Genomic DNA, 17,023 nt, shown 5'->3' on the forward strand with positions numbered 1-17,023 from the left:
GAGAGACCAGCTGATCACAAGAGCAGGTGGCGCTGAACCCACAGGGAAGCGGAAAAAGGGGAGAGAACTGGCTTCCAGCTGCCTCAGGTGGTCTGGAGGAATATGCTTTGCTATAAACAGAAATCACAATGGAAAAGCTGTTTTGAGTATAAGAACTGAAAGTTTGTATCAATCAGCAAGAGAGGTGGATAAGAACTGGGCTGTTTGCCATTCAACCACATTTTTGAGGCCCTACAAATAGGTCCGAACCTTAGATAATTTTAATGATATTTTATATTAATGAGGCATTTGATTGCGGTCAGGAGATCACAACTTGGAAGGAGGGGCAGGTGAATAAGTAAAATTTTAACTGGCAAAATGTGAGGCTTGATGACGTTTACTCTAAGAGAAAACAGGATGGAGAGAGGTGAAAGTGCTAAGTGACTATGGTTCTCCTCTCCTGTCAAATACGAATCTCTTTAACTGAACAGCGATTTGCTTAAAAGAGCAAACATTCTGAAGAGCATTTCTACATTATTTCTTACTCTGTGAAATCACTGTGAAGTGATTTTGGAATAAGAGACCCTTTTTGGAAAAAAAACTGTTTGCAGTGAGAGGCTGGCAGTTCTCTGACAAGGGGAGGACCTTTGATCCGGTGGTTAAAAACCAAACCAAACAAACCTTGAATGGTTTCCACGTGAGAGCTATCAAGGAGCCAGTGGAACAGTGTGTGAGCATTTAATTTTTAAGTAGCTCCTTGGTCAAAATTCAAATGATGAAGTTCTTTCAGGAGACCTAACCAGAAAGGTGGACAATACCTGTCCCTAGTTAAACCCAGGCCCCTTGTGCAGTCTTATGAGGAGGAAATGTGTAGGCAGAGAGACAGACTAGGGGCTTCATGCCAGTGGCTCTTTTTTTTGGCCCCACCACATGGCTTGCAGGATATTAGTTCCTGAATTAGGGATCGAACCTGCACCCTCTGCAGCGGAAGTGCAGATTCTTAACCACTGGACCACCAGGGAAATCTGAGCCAGTGGTTCTTAACCAATGTATTGAGGAATCTTACCTGAGAAGCCTTCTAAACTTGCACGAATTTACTTGTTCTGAGTGGGAACCTATTCTCTTCATCAGCTCTCTTGGTCCCTAGGTTACTTGGATCCCTTTTATAATTATCAAGTACTGATAAGTCAGGATGGGCTTTGCAGGTGGCTCAGTGGTAAAGAATTCTTCTGCCAATGCAGGAGACACAAGTTTCATCCCTGGGTGGGGAAGATTCCCTGGAGAAGGAAATGGCAACCCACTCCAGTATTCTTGCCTGGGAAATCCCATGGACGGAGGAGCCTGGTGGGCTATAGTCTACAGGGTTGCAAAAAAGTTGGACAAGACTTGGTGATTAAAACAACAGCAGCAACAGTCAGGACACCATACATCTGGTTTGCCAGGGCTGGTCCTGGTTTACACCTGTTGTTCCGATGTGCTTCTTGGCCACATGCCTTCTGCTCTCAAATGGCCCTGTTTGGATAGTGATTTATAGATAGGGTCAAGAAGGCAATGGCATCCCACTCCAGTACTCTTGCCTGGAAAATCCCATGGACGGAGGAGCCTGGTAGGCTACAGTCCATGGGGTCGCTAGGAGTCGGACACGACTGAGCGACTTCACTTTCACTTTTCCCTTTCATGCACTGGAGAAGGAAATGGCAATCCACTCCAGTATTCTTGCCTGGAGAATCCCAGGGACGGCGGAGCCTGGTGGGCTGCCGTCTATGGGGTCACACAGAGTCGGACACGACTGAAGCGACTTAGCAGCAGCAGCAGCAGCAACTTGTCTATAAGGCACTATTCCTCAGCAAGGACTGTCAGCTTTCCAGAGACTATCCTTGCCCCCACACTGGTGTGCCTCACTGCCACTCTGAGAAAAAAACATCAAAAATATTTGCTTAAAAATAACCACCTGACTTGGTCTCCAGGCCTGGGTGAGAAGTTCAAGAGTAGCAATTCAGTGTGTAAACCCGAGACCTTACTTCTTCCACATGCAGCCCACCATTGCCCTCTTAGTTCATTTCTTTGTCTAATTAGACTGTAAGCTCCTTTGAGGCCAAATCTCTCTATATATCGTCCATAGTGCCTGGCCCTGTGCTTTGCATGGAGTGTAATTCCTGTAATAAAAGAAGACATAACCTCTGCCATGAAAACCCCAGCCATCCTGTTCAACAGTTCACAGCTGGGATATCCATACCAGGGAGGGCTTAGGATGCAGGAGGCTGCAGCGCTCTGATATGTGAGAAGTGGGCTGGCCTCACAGGTGCATCTGTCACCTGCAGGTGCCAGGTAGCTGGGCTCACAGTCACAATACCACCAGCTTAGTGTTCATCATAAACCGATAGATCCAATTACACCAGCAAAAGGGATTAAGGCTGTAGGCTGGAAATATTTGAGAGTTCTTGGAGGCTTCGGAGATGTCTGGTTCTCACCTAAGCTTTTGATCACCAGGGCCTGAGAGTAGCAGTATTTCTCTTTTTGGAATTTCCGCATCACCAGAGCCACTCCCCAGAGGAACTGTATTTTAGGTCAAGGGTCACCTGTTCCTTTTTTTTTTTTAAACAAAGATCAAACATTCTATTCCACGTTACAGGTAAGGTGCAACATGCAAATACACCTGGGGCATTTTAAGCCACCAGGGATTGAATGACTGTTAAAGGGTCAGAGGTCAGGGTATTCAGAGAGGGTGCAGGGTGCCAGGTAATCAGAGGAAGCAGAAGACTTTGATTGAGGGTTTTGCTATGTATCAGGCAATTGCCCTGTATTATCTTAAGGTCCGAAGGAGCCCTACTGAAATGTGAGAGATAATCAAGTATTTGCCTCAGATTACAGTTGAGGAAACAGAACTTTGAAAAGTTTAAAGTAATTTGCCCAAGATCACACAGGTAGAAACACAGTTGCCCCAAAATTCAAATCCAAATCTATATGACTTCGGAGAGCATGCTTTTCCTTAGTTAAAAAGAAAGCAACACACACACACACAGAGTTTAAGAATCCAACAGTACTGAAAGGCTTTTACATGAAGAAATGTTATTCCATTGACCTGTCTTCATCCTTTGCCTCCAGCCTACTATCCAGAGGCAGATGCTTTTAATGCTTATTGCTACTGCTTCTCACCTCCGTGTTTCTAAATTAAAAGATCTGCTATCTTTTGAGTAAACACTTTAGACATTATTTACTGATTTCCCATTGTGCTGGATGGGGATTAAATTCTCTCTCAATTTTCCAATATCACAATTTTTGGTTAAATCAATATTCAATGTTCACATTATTCTGCCCCTAACGCACCACTGATGAACTCAGTAACATACTATGAACAAATCCTTGAACATGTTTGTTTTTCCTAGGAATAGTTTCCTCCCTGCCCATTTGCTTGATTTTCTTAGTTTTTATTTGTAGTTCTTTCCTTATCCTCCAAAAGCATCTAAATACAGTGATCCTCCTTCTATCAGATGATATAATTTCCTTTTTTCCATTTTTCTTCCTTTTATCCTTTTGTTCCAATCTGGACTAGTTGTTCTCCAGGCCTAGGAATATCCTTTGCCTCTTTTCCCTGGATCCTGGGTCTTCCTTTTTCTTCTTTTACTCTCCTATTTGGATGGAATACTTTCTCTAGGAACTTCCTAAAGGAGGGTATACAGGAGGTAAGGTTGTTTTTGAGACTTTGAATGTCTGAAAATATTATTTTACACTTGACTAATAATTTGGTTGGGTATAAAATTCTAGATAGTTAATAATGTTTACTTAGAATTTTGAAGGCACAGCTTCCTGTGTCTTCCAGCTTGAGTGTTGCTGTTGGCAAGTCAAATGTTATTCGTATAGAATCCTCTCTCTCTCTTTTGATAGTCTTAAATTACATCATAGTGTAGTTTAAGCATTAAAAAATAATTCCACTCATTTTCTTAGGTATTCAACTAGCCCTTTCAATGCATCCTTCAGTTTTGGGAAGTTTTCTTGTGTTATTTCTTAATAATTTCCTCCTCTCCATTTTTGCTATCCTTTCCCTAATGTCCTATTAATCAGATACTGAATCTTTTGGATCCTCTAATTTTCTTATTTTGTCTCCACTCATGTCCATCACTTTTTCTTTCCTTCAATTTTCTGTAAGATTACTCAACTTTATCTGCCAACTTTTCTATGGATTAAGTAATTTTTAAATCATATTTTTATTTTTCAGGAGGCATTATTCTGGCTTTTTAGTAGCATACTATTTTTGGTTTATGGATATAATATCTTCTCTAACATTTCTGAGAATATTAATTATTGATTTCTGGAAGTCTTCTCCTACTGTCTGAATTAATGCTCTTTCTTCTTCTTTTTTTAAAATGATCTTTCCTGTTAGAGGTTTTCCTTTCGAATCTGTTCATATTTAGGAGTAAGATAACCCAGGTGGCACTAAGTGGTAAAGAACCTGCCTGCCAATGCAGGAGACATAAAAAACGCAGGTTCAATCCCTGGGTTGGGAAGATCCCCTGGACGAGGGCATGGCAACCCATTCCATGGACAGAGGAGCCTGATGGGTTACAGCCCACGGGGTCACAAAGAGTTGGACACCAAAGAAGCAACTGAGCAGGCACAAGGCAGCAAAAAGATGCTTGAGCTGCTCTGTCTAGTGAAGTGGCAGTGAGCCAATGTCCAGTTTCTTTTCTGGGAAAGTTTAGTTCTCCCTAAGAATAACTCCCTAAGATGGCTGGATGGCATCACCAATGCAATGGACATGAACTTGGGCAAACTCCAGGAGATGCTGAGGGTCAGGGAAGCCTGGCGCGCTGCAGTCCATGGGGTTGCGAAGAGTCAGACACAACTAGGGGACTGAACAACAACAATGAAGAATAACTCTCCTTCGACATCTTGCCTGCAGGCATCACTGATGACTAGAGCTCTGAAAGCTGTGCAGGGGGAGGGAGCTGGTCAGCAAGTAGACAATTACTCAATCTCTGCTCTCAGTGCCTCAACCTCTGCCCTCCTCTGCTCCTGGAGTCCTTGAGAAGTTCAGAGCTTCTCTAGGTCTTCCCCAGACAATAAGTCTCCTGTCTCTGATAAAAGATTGAGAGAGGTCGACCATGCTGCTCAAATGGTCAGAGTTCAGACATGCTGCCTCCAGAGTCCTTGCTCTTAAGCACTACATTAAGTCTGTTGAGCCAAAACGAACTCCTGCCCTAAGGTGGCTGATGCATTTCTCCCTAGTCCTCTGCTTTACCAAAAGAGCTACTGAATGTGACTCAGGAGAGGGAGGAGAAGCATAGTAGCTTCCATCTACTCAACATTGCCCCAGATTCTCCTGATGAACCAGGTCATTCTGTGGATGAGTGTCATTTGGTTCATATGCTTAGCTAGGGTAGGAGTTGCCTCCCTGATATCCAGTGCCTGGGGGCTGACGGTAGAGTTAGCTGCTCCAGGATCAGCCTATTCCAGAAGCTCGCAGGCCGAGGGCATTTCTGATGACATTGATGCAGAGCCTTCCACCAGTTTATATCCACTTTTGTTGTTATTGCTGCAAATGGCAATATTTCATTCTTTTTTATAGCTGAGTAGTATATTATTGTACATATATATCATCTCCTCTTTTCTAACTTTTTATTTTTTAGTGGATTATAGTTGATTAATAATGCTGTGAAAGTTTCAGGTATACAGCAACATGATTCAGTTATACATATATATGTTTCTAATCTTTTAAAAATTCTTTTCCATTTAGGTTGTTACATAATCTTGAGCAGAGTTCCCTGTGCTATAGAGTGGGTCCTTGTTGGTTATCCATTTTAAATATAGCAGTGTGTACATGTCGATGCCAAACCCCCTAGTTATCTCTTCCCCCCACCCTTCTCCCGCTGGCAACCATAAATTTGTTCTTTAAGTCTGTGAGTCTATTTCTATTTTGTAAATGAGTTCATTTATATATTTCTTTTAGGATTCTATATTTAACTGATACCATAGGATATTTCTCTTTCGCTGTCTAACTTACTTCATTCAGCATGACACTCTCTAGGTCCATCCATATTGCTGCAAATGGCATTACATCATTCTTTTTAATGGCTGAGTGATATTCTATTGTATATATGTGCCACATCTTTATCCATTCCTCTGTTGATGGACATTTAGGTTGTTTCCATGCCTTGGCTGTTGTAAACAGTGCTGCAGTGAACACTGGGGTGCACGTATCCTTTTGGACCATGTTTTTCTCTGGATATAAGCCCAGGAGTGGGATTGCTGGATCAAATGGTAGCTCTATTTTTAGTTTTTTAAGGAATCTCCATACTGTTCCCCATAGTGGCTGTACCAATTTACATTCCCACCAACACTGTAGGAGGGTTCCCTTTTCTTCATACCCTCTCCAGCATTTATTGTTCGTAGATTTTTTGATGATGGCCATTCTGACCACTGTGCTACCTCATTGTATTTTTGATTTGCATTTTCTATACAAAAGATCATAACATTTAAAAAATCTTTAACTGAAGGTTTTTTGAGATGAACTTGAGCATTTCTTACAATACTAATAAATATTTTCCAGACAAACCAGACCAGAACTCAGGGGTGGGATAAATCAAGGGCAAACAGAAACTCCAAATCTATTTCTAGATTAGAGGTTGTCCATGTACTGCTATACACCAAATCATAATATATTTTGATGATGTAAAACCCCAATCAAACTGAATGTTTTCCAGCCTCTGAGACAGTATTAATAAAAAGGAAATGTGGAAGCGTGTGTATGTGTGTGAACCTGAAAAAGTGACACACGAACATGTTTATTGCTCCAAAAACTAACAGAAAAAAACCTAACATGCCCCCTCCCCCAGGAGACTTCTAACTGACAAGGAGGTGTTTTTAAGGCAGAGAAGAAAAGCCAAACAGCAGGGCCCTATATGGATTTCTGGGGTTTGATAGAGAGGCATGCAATCTTCCAGACCAGGTGGAATATTAATGTGAAAAACACTCAATAATGACATCAACAGAAATTGCTATGGGAAAGGTCCTCACCCAACTCATAGCTAATTATGACCCTCAGGAATCTGTTGAATCTGCCTCATGAATTAGAATAATCTGTGCTAAGCCCAAATATTTTGGGGGAACACATTACTTCCCTCAAGTCAATCATACATCTTTCAGGAGCAAAAATTTAGAGGTTCATTCAGCAAAATTTGTTGATGCCTAGAATGTGCCAGATGCAGATCTCAGTGCCAGAGATCTGGCAATCAACAAAGCCCCTGGTGCATGGAGCTTTCATTTAGCTGGAGGAGAAAGACAACAGTTATACAAACCTGCACTGTGTCAGGTGTGACGGTGCCACAGAAAGCAGTAACCCATGAGATGCATGGTAAGGGACAGGATGCTATGTTTGAGAATTAGTAGGAAGGATCTCTCTAATGAAGTGACATGTGGGCAGAGACCACATGAAGTAAGAAGAGAAAGAACTAAGGCAAGAGCATCTTATACTTCTTTATGTCACAGTGCTTCTGTTATAGGCATACCCTGTTTCATTGTGCTTTGCACATCTTTTTTTTAATTTTTCACAAACTGAAGGTTGGTGGCAAGCCAGCATTGTCAGATGATGGTTAACATTTTTAGCAATAAAGTATTTTAAAATTAAGGTATATACACTGCTTTTTAAAGATATAATGCTACTGCACACTTAATAGACTACAGCATAGTATAACTTTTATGTGCACTTGGAAACCAAAATATTCATGTGACTTGCTTTATTGTGGAATTTGCTTTGTTGTGGTGGTCTGGAACTGAATCTACAACATTTCTAAGGTAGCCTATATATAAAATGAACATAACTTGTGCTTATAAATAGCAGTTGATCAACTTAGTGATCCTTTGAGTTTGTTTTCTTTTGATGAGCAAAAGGATTAAAGAAAATAGAATCTGGTGAGTTTATTGCATTGTCTAGTTTAGTGGTCTAGACACTAGTTTAGTGGTCTAGAAGGGTTGATTTTGCCTGCCAGGGGATATCTGACAATGTCTGAAGACATTTTGATTATGATGACCTGGGAGGTTGGGGAGGGTTTCACTGGCATGTCCTGCGTAAAAGCCAGGGATGCTACTAACCATCCTATGGTGCACGGGATAAATTCATACAGTAAAGAATGAATGGGTGCAAAATAAAGGGTGTAAAAAATTGGGACCTTGATGTGGTCCCAGGCAGGCTGCCCTCTCTGATGAGAGCTGAAAACCTGGGCAGAATGAGCTCTTTCAAACAACCTCATCAAGATATGTGGGTATCTACAGACAGGGCAGATCCACAGTACTTGGAGTTATTACCTTGGGACGTCTGTTCTAAGCTTGGTAACAGATTTTGTCAGATGGTTCCTAAGTTTATTCACTAAACAACATTAAGTAAAAGTTTTATGCATGCATGAATGTGGTATAAGAGAGGGCAAGGGGACGAGATGTGGTCTCATGGGAGGCATGAAGACCAACACCTGCAAAGTGACAAGGGCCACAAAGGAGGAGAAAACAAATGAGGTACAGGAAGGAAGCAATGACTTCTGTTTGGGTGACTCACATAGGTTTAACATGTGAGGTATCACTGAAGCTGGGCTTTGACAGTGAGTAGGGTTCAGTACTCTTGCCTGGAAAATCCCATGGACAGAAGAGCCTGGTAGGCTGCAGTCCATGGGGTCGCGAAGAGTCGGACACGACTGAGCGACTTCACTTTCACTTTTCACTTTCATGCATTGGAGAAGGAAATGGCAACCCACTCCAGTGTTCTTGCCTGGTGAATCCCAGGGACAGCAGAGCCTGGTGGGCTTCCGTCTATGGGGTCACACAGAGTTGGACACGACTGAAGCGCCGCAGCAGCAGCAGGGTTTAAATAAGTAGAGAAGGAAGCAGAGGATATGCTGGGTAGAGGGTAAGGTATGAGAGCAGGTACAAAGGTGGGGAATAATGTTATCATAGCAACTTTGCTTTGTCTGCATGCTCAGTCATATCTGACTTTTGTGACCTCAGGGACTGTAGACTGTCAGGCTGCTCTGTCCATGGAATTCTCCAGGCAAGAACACTGGAGTGGGTTGCCATTCCCTTCTCCAGGAGTCTTCCAGACCCAGGGATCAAACCTGTGCCTCCTGCTTGGCAGGCAAATTCTTTACCACTGAGCTGCCTGGGAAGCCCTGTTACAATGATTGTGACCAAGTAATTGCTTTCCTGGTGGCTCAGACAGTAAAGAATCTGCCTGAAATGTAGGAGACCCGGGTTTGATCTCTGGATCTGGAAGATCCACTGAATAAGGGAATGGCTACCCACTCCAGTATTCTTGCCTGGAGAATTCCATGGACAGAGGTGCCCGACAGGCTATAGTCCTTGGAGTTGCAAAGCGTTGAACATGACTGAGCCACTAACACACTAACCAACAAATTCCCTAGGGTAGGTGGGGTGCCAAGAACTTTATAATGAAAAACTATAGTATAAACTGAAAACTGATATATAAGAAGCAGTTGAAACCTAACATGATCCAAAGTGACTTGAATTCCCATCTTAAGCATTTCAAAAAGATAATGAAACATAGGAAGTGTTACCTGAGGACAGTTGCATAAATATCGAAGCAGTTCACCAATATACTGAATGACAGTGATGTTATATTTTCTGCAGTCATCCCAAAACTGGCTGGCTGAAAATTTGGTCCGCAAAACAAGAGTAGCACCTAGCGAGAAGGAATAGGAGGTACCAATAAAGGAATGTTACCAAAAAAGTCCCAAGTTATATTTTTCAGTTTTGAAATTTAAATGTGAATTACATTCATAAACAAGTATGAGGGACCAACTATATTCAATGCAAAAAAAAAAGAATAAGACATGGTTTTATTCAATAGGAGATTACAATATAGTGGGGGGAGAAGACATAAGGTTTTCTAGTAAAAGTCAACTTGCAGTAAATAAACACAGTTCAGTGAAGCCCTAAGGGTGTGTGTGTGTTGGGGGGAGGTAGATTAATTTTTCTTGGGCAAGGGCTGAGAAAGACATATTTTAAAAAAGGTAGGATTTGAAATTAGGTCTTGAGAAATGAATATGGAGGAAAATGAGAGAATTCCTGGCAGAGGAAAAAATATGAACATTAAGACAGGACAGTCCAGAAGGTTGGGGGATGGCCAAAATTCAGTTGGTCTGTGACCAGAGTGGTGAAAGGTGAGTGGGTCAAAGGAGATGAACCTGGAGAAGCAGCTAGGGTTGTAATCCTGGAGAGTTTGTAAGTCTCAGGTGGAGGAAACAGACTTAATTTATTAGTTGATGGAGAGCCAAAGTCTTGAGCAAGCAGGAGATATTCTTCTATGGTCAGTGATACAGACAGAATAATGGTTCCCAAAGACATCCACATCCTAATCTCTAGAACCCGTGAATATGCCACCTTACATGACAAAAGGGACTATGTAGATGTGATTAAATTAAGGATCTTGAAAAGGGGAGCTTATTCTTCTCCATTGGAGGGCAGACAGACTGAAAACCACAATCACAGAAAACTAACCAATCTGATCACATCGACCACAGCCTTGTCTGACTCAATGAAACTAGGAGCCATGCCAGGTAGGGCCACCCAAGATGGACGGGTCACGGAGGAGAGTTCTGACAAAACATGGTCCACTGGAGAACGGAATGGCAAACCACTTCAGTATGCTTGCCTTGAGAGCCCCATGAACAGTATGAAAAGTCAAAAAGAAAGGACACTGAAAGATGAACTCCCCAGGTTGGAAGGTGCCCAATATGCTACTAGAGATCAGTGGAGAAGTGATTCCAGAAAGAATGAAGAGATGGAGCCAAAGCAACAAAAACACCCAGTTGTGGATGTGACTGGTGATGGAAGTAAAGTCTGATGTGTAAAGAACAATATTCTATGGAACCTAGAATGTTAGGTCAATGAATCAAGGCAAATTGGAAGTGGTCAGACAGGAGATGGCAAGAGTGAACATCAACATTTTAGGAATCAGTGAACTAAAATGGACTGGAATGAGTGAATTTAACTCAGATGACCATCATATCTATTACTGTGGGCAGGAATCCTTTAGAAGAAATGGAGTAGCCATCATAGTCAACAAAAGAGTCCGAAATGCAGTACTTGTATGCAATATCAAAAACAACAGAATGATCTCTGTCCGTTTCCAAGGCAAACCATTCAGTATCACAGTAATCCAAGTCTATGCTGCAACCAGTAATGCTGAAGAAGCTAAAGTTGAATGGTTCTATGAAGACCTACCTGATCTTCTAGAACTAACACCCAAAAAACATGTCCCTTTCATTATAGGGGCCTGGAATGCAAAAGTAGCAAGTCAAGAGATACCTGGAGTAACAGGCAAAATTGGCCTTGGATACAGAATGAAGCAGGGCAAAGGCTAATAGAGTTTTGCCAAGAGAATGCACTGGTCATAGCAAACACACTCTTCCAACAATACAAGAGAAGACTCTACACATGGACATCACCAGATGGTCAGTACCGAAATCAGATTGATTATATTCTTTGCAGCCAAAGATGGAGAAGCTCTATACAGTCAGCAAAAATAAGACCATAAATGGTCTGTGGCTCAGACCATGAACTCCTTATTGCCAAATTCAGACTTAAATTGAAGAAAGTAGGGAAAACCACTGGAACTTTCAGGTATGACCGAAATCAGATACCTTACGATTATACAGTGGAAGTGAGAAATAGATTCAAGGGATTAGATCTGATAGACAGAGTGCCTGAAGAACTATGGACAGAGGTTTGTGACATTGTACAGGAGGCAGGGATCAAGACCATCCCCAAGAAAAAGAAAAGCAAAAAGGCAAAATGGTTGTCTGAGGAGGCCTTACAAATAGCTGAGAAAAGGAGAGAAGTGAAAGGCAAAGGAGAAAAGGAAAGATATACCCATCTGAATGCAGAGTTCCAAAGAATAGCAAGGAGAGATAAGAAAGCCTTCCTCAGTGATCAATGCAAAGAAATAGAGGAAAGCAATAGAATGGGAAGGACTAGAGATCTCTTCAAGAAAATTAGAGATAGCAAGGGAACATTTCATGCAAAGATGGGCATAATCAAGGACAGAAACAGTATGGACCTAAAAGAAGCAGAAGATGTTAAGAAGAGGTGGCAAGAATATACAGAAGAACTATACAAAAAAGATCTTCACAACACAGATAATCACGATGGTGTGATCACTCACCTAGAGCCAGACATCCTGGAGTGTGAAGTCAAATGTGCCTTAGGAAGCATCACTACGAACAAAGCTAGTGGAGGTGATGGAATTCTATTTGAGCTATTTCAAATCCTAAAAGATGATGCTGTGAAACTGCTGCACTCAGTTCAGTCGCTCAATCGAGTCTGACTCTTTGAGACCCTATGAATCACAGCACGCCAGGTCTCCCTCTCCATCACCAACTCTGGAGTTTAATCAAAGTCATGTCTATCGAGTCGGTGATGCCATCCAGCCATCTCATCCTCTGTCATCCCCTTCTCCTCCTGCCCCCAATCCTTCCCAGCATCAGGGTCTTTTCCAATGAGTCAACTCTTCTCATCAGGTAGCCAAAGTATTGGAGTTTCAGCTTCAACATCAGTCCTTCCAGTGAACACCCAGGACTGATCTCCTTTAAGATGGACTGGTTGGATCTCCTTGCAGTCCAAGGGACTCTCAAGAGTCTTCTGTAACATCACAGTTCAAAAGCATCAATGCTTCGGTGCTCAGCTTTCTTCACAGTCCAACTCTCACATCCATACATGACTACTTGAAAAACCATAGCCTTGACTAGATGGACCTTTGTTGACAAACTAATGTCTCTGCTTTTTAATATGCTATCTAGGTTTGTCATAACTTTCCTTCCAAAACTAAGCGTCTTTTAATTTCATGGTTGCAATCACCATCTGCAGTGATTTTGGAGCCCAAAAAAATAGTCTGACACTGTTTCCCCATCTATTTCCATGAAGTGATGGGAGCAGATGCCATGATCTTAGTTTTCTGAATGTTGAGCTTTAAGCCAACTTTTTCACTCTCCTCTTTATCTTTCATCAAGAGGCTTTTTAGTTCCTCTTCCCTTTCTGCCATAAGGGTGGTGTCATCTGCATATCTGAGGTTATTGATATTTCTCCCAGCAATCTTGATTGCAGCTTGTGCTTATTCCAGCCCCACATTTCTCATGATGTACTCTGCCTATAAGTTAAATAAGCAGGGTGACAATATACAGCCTTGACGTACTCCTTTTCCTATTTGGAACCAGTCTGTTGTTTCATGTCCAGTTCTAACTGTTGCTTCCTGACCTGCATACAGGTTTCTTAAGAGACAAGTCAGGTGGTCTGGTATTACCATGTCTTTAAGAATTTTCCACAGTTTATTTTGATCTACACAGTCAAAGGCTTTGGCATAGTCAATAAAGCAGAAATAGATGTTTTTCTGGAAATTTCTTGCTTTTTTGATGATCCAGTGGAGGTTGGCAATTTGATCTCTGGTTCCTCTGCCTTTTCTAAAACCAGCTTGAACATCTGGAAGTTCACGGTTCACGTATTGCTGAAGCCTGGCTTGGAGAATTTGGAGCATTAGTTTACTAGCATGTGAGATGAGTACAATTGTACGGTAGTTTGAGTATTCATTTGCATTGCCTTTCTTTGGGATTGGAATGAAAACTGACCTTTTCCAGTCCTGTGGCCACTGCTGAGTTTTCCAGATTTGCTAGCATATTGAGTGCAGCACTTTTACAGCATCATCTTTCAGGATTTGAAATAGCTCAACTGGAATTCCATCACCTCCACTAGCTTTGTTTGTAGTGATGCTTTCTAAGGCCCACTTGACTTCACATTCCAGGATGTCTGGCTCTACGTGAGTGATTACACCATTGTGATTATCTGGGTCATGAAGATGTTTTTTGTACAGTTCTGTGTATTCTTGCCACCTCTTCTTAATATCTTCTGCTTCTGTTAGGTCTGTACCATTTCTGCTGCACTCAATATGCCAGAAAATTTGGAAAACTCAGCAGTGGCCACAGAACTGGAAAAAGTCAGTTTTCATTCCAATCCCAAAGAAAGGCAATGCCAAATAATACTCAAACTACTGCACAATTGCACTCATCACACACGCTAGCAAAGTAATGCTCAAAATTCTCCACACCAGGCTTCAACAGTATGTGAACCATGAACTTCCAGTTGTTCAAGCTGGATTTAGAAAAGGCATAGGAACCAGCGATCAAATTGCCAACATCCACTGGATCATCAAAAAAGCAAGAAAGTTCCAGAAAAACATCTATTTCTGCTTTATTGACTATGCCAAAGCCTTTGACTGTAGGATCACAACAAACTGTGGGAAATTCTTCAAGCGATGGGAATACAAGACCATCTGACCTGCCTCCTGAGAAATCTGTATGCAGCTCAGGAAGCAACAGTAGAACTGGACATGGAACAACAGACTGGTTCCAAATAGGAAAAGGAGTACGTCAAGGCTGTATATTGTTACCCTGCTTATTTAACTTATACGCAGAGTACATCATGAGAAACACTGGGCTGGATGAAGCACAAGCTGGAATCAAGATTGTCGGGAGAAATCTCAATAACCTTATATATGCAGATGACACCACCCTTATGGCAGAAAGGGAAGAGGAACTAAAGAGCCTTTTGATGAAAGTGAAAGAGGAGAGTGAAAAAGTTCGCTTAAAGCTCAATATTCAGAAAACAAAGATCATGGCATCCGGTCCCGTCTCTTCATGGCAAATAGATGCGGAAACAGTGGAAATAGTGACAGGCTTTATTTATTTGGGCTCCAAAATCACTCTAGATGGTGACTGCAACCATGAAATTAAAAGACGCTTACTCCTTGGAAGAAAAGTTATGACCAACCTAGACAGCATATTAAAAAGCAGAGACATTACTTTGCCAGCAAAGGTCCATCTAGTCAAAGCTATGGTTTTTCCAGTAGTCATGGATGGATGTGAGAGTTGGAGTATAAAGAAAGCTGAGCAACGAAGAATTGATGCTTTTGAACTGTGGTGTTGGAGAAGCCTTTTCAGAGTCCCTTGGACTGCAAGGAGATCCAACCAGTCCATCCTAAAGGAAATCAGTCCTAAATATTCATCGGAAGGACTGATGCTGAAGCTGAAACTGCAATACTTTGGCTACCTGATGAGAAGAGGTGACTCATTTGAAAAGACCCTGATGCTGGGAATGATTGAAGGTGGGATGAGAAGGGATGACAGAGGATGAGATGGTTAGATGGCATCACGGACTCAATGGACATGTGTTTGAGTAAACTCTGGGATTTTGTGATGGACAGTGAGACCTGGCATGCTGCAGTCCATGGGGTCGCAAAGATTTGGACACTAGTGAGCGACTGAACTGAACTGATTGGGAGAGACCAATGTAATCACAAGGGTGCTTATAAGAGGAAGTCAAGAAGGTCAAGGGTAGAAGGAGAAAGCATGACAAAAACAAAAGACTGGAGTGAAATGCTTTGAAGATGAAAAAGGGGCCACAAGCCAAATAAGTTGAGCAGCCTCCAGGAGCTAGGAAAGGCAAGAAAATGGACTCTTCCCTACAAGCTTCCAGAAGGAGTGTAGCCTTGCTGACATCTTGACTTTTGGACTTCGGACTTTCAAAAAAGGGAGAGAACAAACCTGTGTTGTTTTAAACCACAACGTTTGGGTCATTTGTTACAGTGGCAATAGAAAACTAATACCATGGATAAAAACAATGTACCTATCATATCCAACCTAACATAAGCATGAAAAGTTGTAAAGTAAAATAAAAATATCACAGATATTTTTCATGTTATTAGTTTATTTCTACTCCTAAACATGCAAAATCAAGTGTTTTAGGAGAAATTAAAAAAATACTGTATTTTCCTTTTTAGCATTTATCTACTGTGCTTAAGTAGATGTATGAGTGATTGATTTATCCCCAGGAGGGCTTCAGAGTGATTCTGTTTTTGAAAGGCTCAACAGTATGATCAGACCCAGGCATTCCTTGCTGATTTGGAGGCTGGTATTGATGTTGGATTAAGTGTTTTATAGCCAATGAGTAAGCTGATGAGGAAAAGCAGCAGAGGCTTGGGCAATCATGTGTATTTGTTTGTATATGATTAATATATGCATATGTTACTATATATACATATATAATTATTTAAAATGTCACATGGGAGAAAAAGTTAAACTTTTTAGTTTAGTTGGAAAGTTAGAGGTGGTCTCCTGAAAGAGGTGGACATTGGACTGAGACTTTATGTACACAAGGGGCAAAAATCCTGCTGACAGTAGTAAGAATGGCAATTCTAATTAAATGTAAAGTTTCAGAAGGAAAGAGAAGAGATGGGGAAATCTAAGTATTCTGACCAGAGCTGAGAGCCTGTGAGAGGAGAGAAGAATAAAGTAGAATGGGCCAACTGAATGAGAAGTTTAAACCAGGTGCTAATGGAGATCAAGAAGACAGAAATAACATAAGAGAATTATTTGTGGAATTGAAGGATCAAGTGTCTTAACCTGTATAAAGACCTAAAAGATTTAAAAGAAGCTTGCTCTTTGATATGCTGAACAATGAAAGCATTATATTAAAAGACATGCAGGCATGAGAAAATAGAAATTCTTTTTATTTATTTATTTGGCCTTGGGGCTTGTGGGATCTTAGTTCCCTGATCAGGAATTGAACTCTGGCCTTCATCAATGAAAATGTGGAGTCCTAACCAATGGACCATCATGGAATCCCCTATAAATTCTTTTAGATGTTTACTAGGTATAAGCCAAACAACTTCACTATTAACATGGAATTAAACACTATTCCTAGCACACAGGAAAATAGCAAATTTTGTATTACTTTTCCTTATGAGCACATTGAATGTGTACTGGGCTTCAATACCCTGTTGAGAGGAAAAGCTTACCAGTCACGATACATCCATGTAAGCCAATCAAAAGTGCAGCACTGTGGTACAAGGGTAGGGGGGTATAGATTACGTCATCCTCTGTGATCTTGCAAGCAAAAGCAAATCCAGTTCCATACCAAATGCGATGATGATTGATCTTTGCAGCTTTTGGGAGACCTGCGTAAAGGCATAAGAGGAGCATGAGTGAATCAAGAG

General features: G+C 41.4%; 1 protein-coding gene across 2 annotated transcripts in view; it reads right to left on the bottom strand.

Moving 5' to 3' along the window:
* SLC27A2 (solute carrier family 27 member 2) overlaps positions 1 to 17,023 on the bottom strand; it is a 53,694-nt gene that overhangs the window by 17,545 nt on the left and 19,126 nt on the right. Inside the window, exons 3-4 of one of the 2 annotated variants that reach the window (XM_081506166.1) lie at positions 16,826 to 16,984; positions 9,537 to 9,661 (exon numbers count right to left, since the gene is read on the bottom strand). In XM_081506166.1, coding sequence (XP_081362292.1) covers positions 9,537 to 9,661; positions 16,826 to 16,984 — 284 coding nt within the window. The remainder of the gene's footprint in view (positions 1 to 9,536; positions 9,662 to 16,825; positions 16,985 to 17,023) is intronic. The other variant, XM_081506167.1, reaches the window with a different exon arrangement.

Source organism: Giraffa tippelskirchi, chromosome 7 (genome assembly GCF_054371585.1).
Source record: "Giraffa tippelskirchi isolate mGirTip1 chromosome 7, T2T-mGirTip1v1.2.pri, whole genome shotgun sequence".
Taxonomy (NCBI): domain Eukaryota; kingdom Metazoa; phylum Chordata; class Mammalia; order Artiodactyla; family Giraffidae; genus Giraffa; species Giraffa tippelskirchi.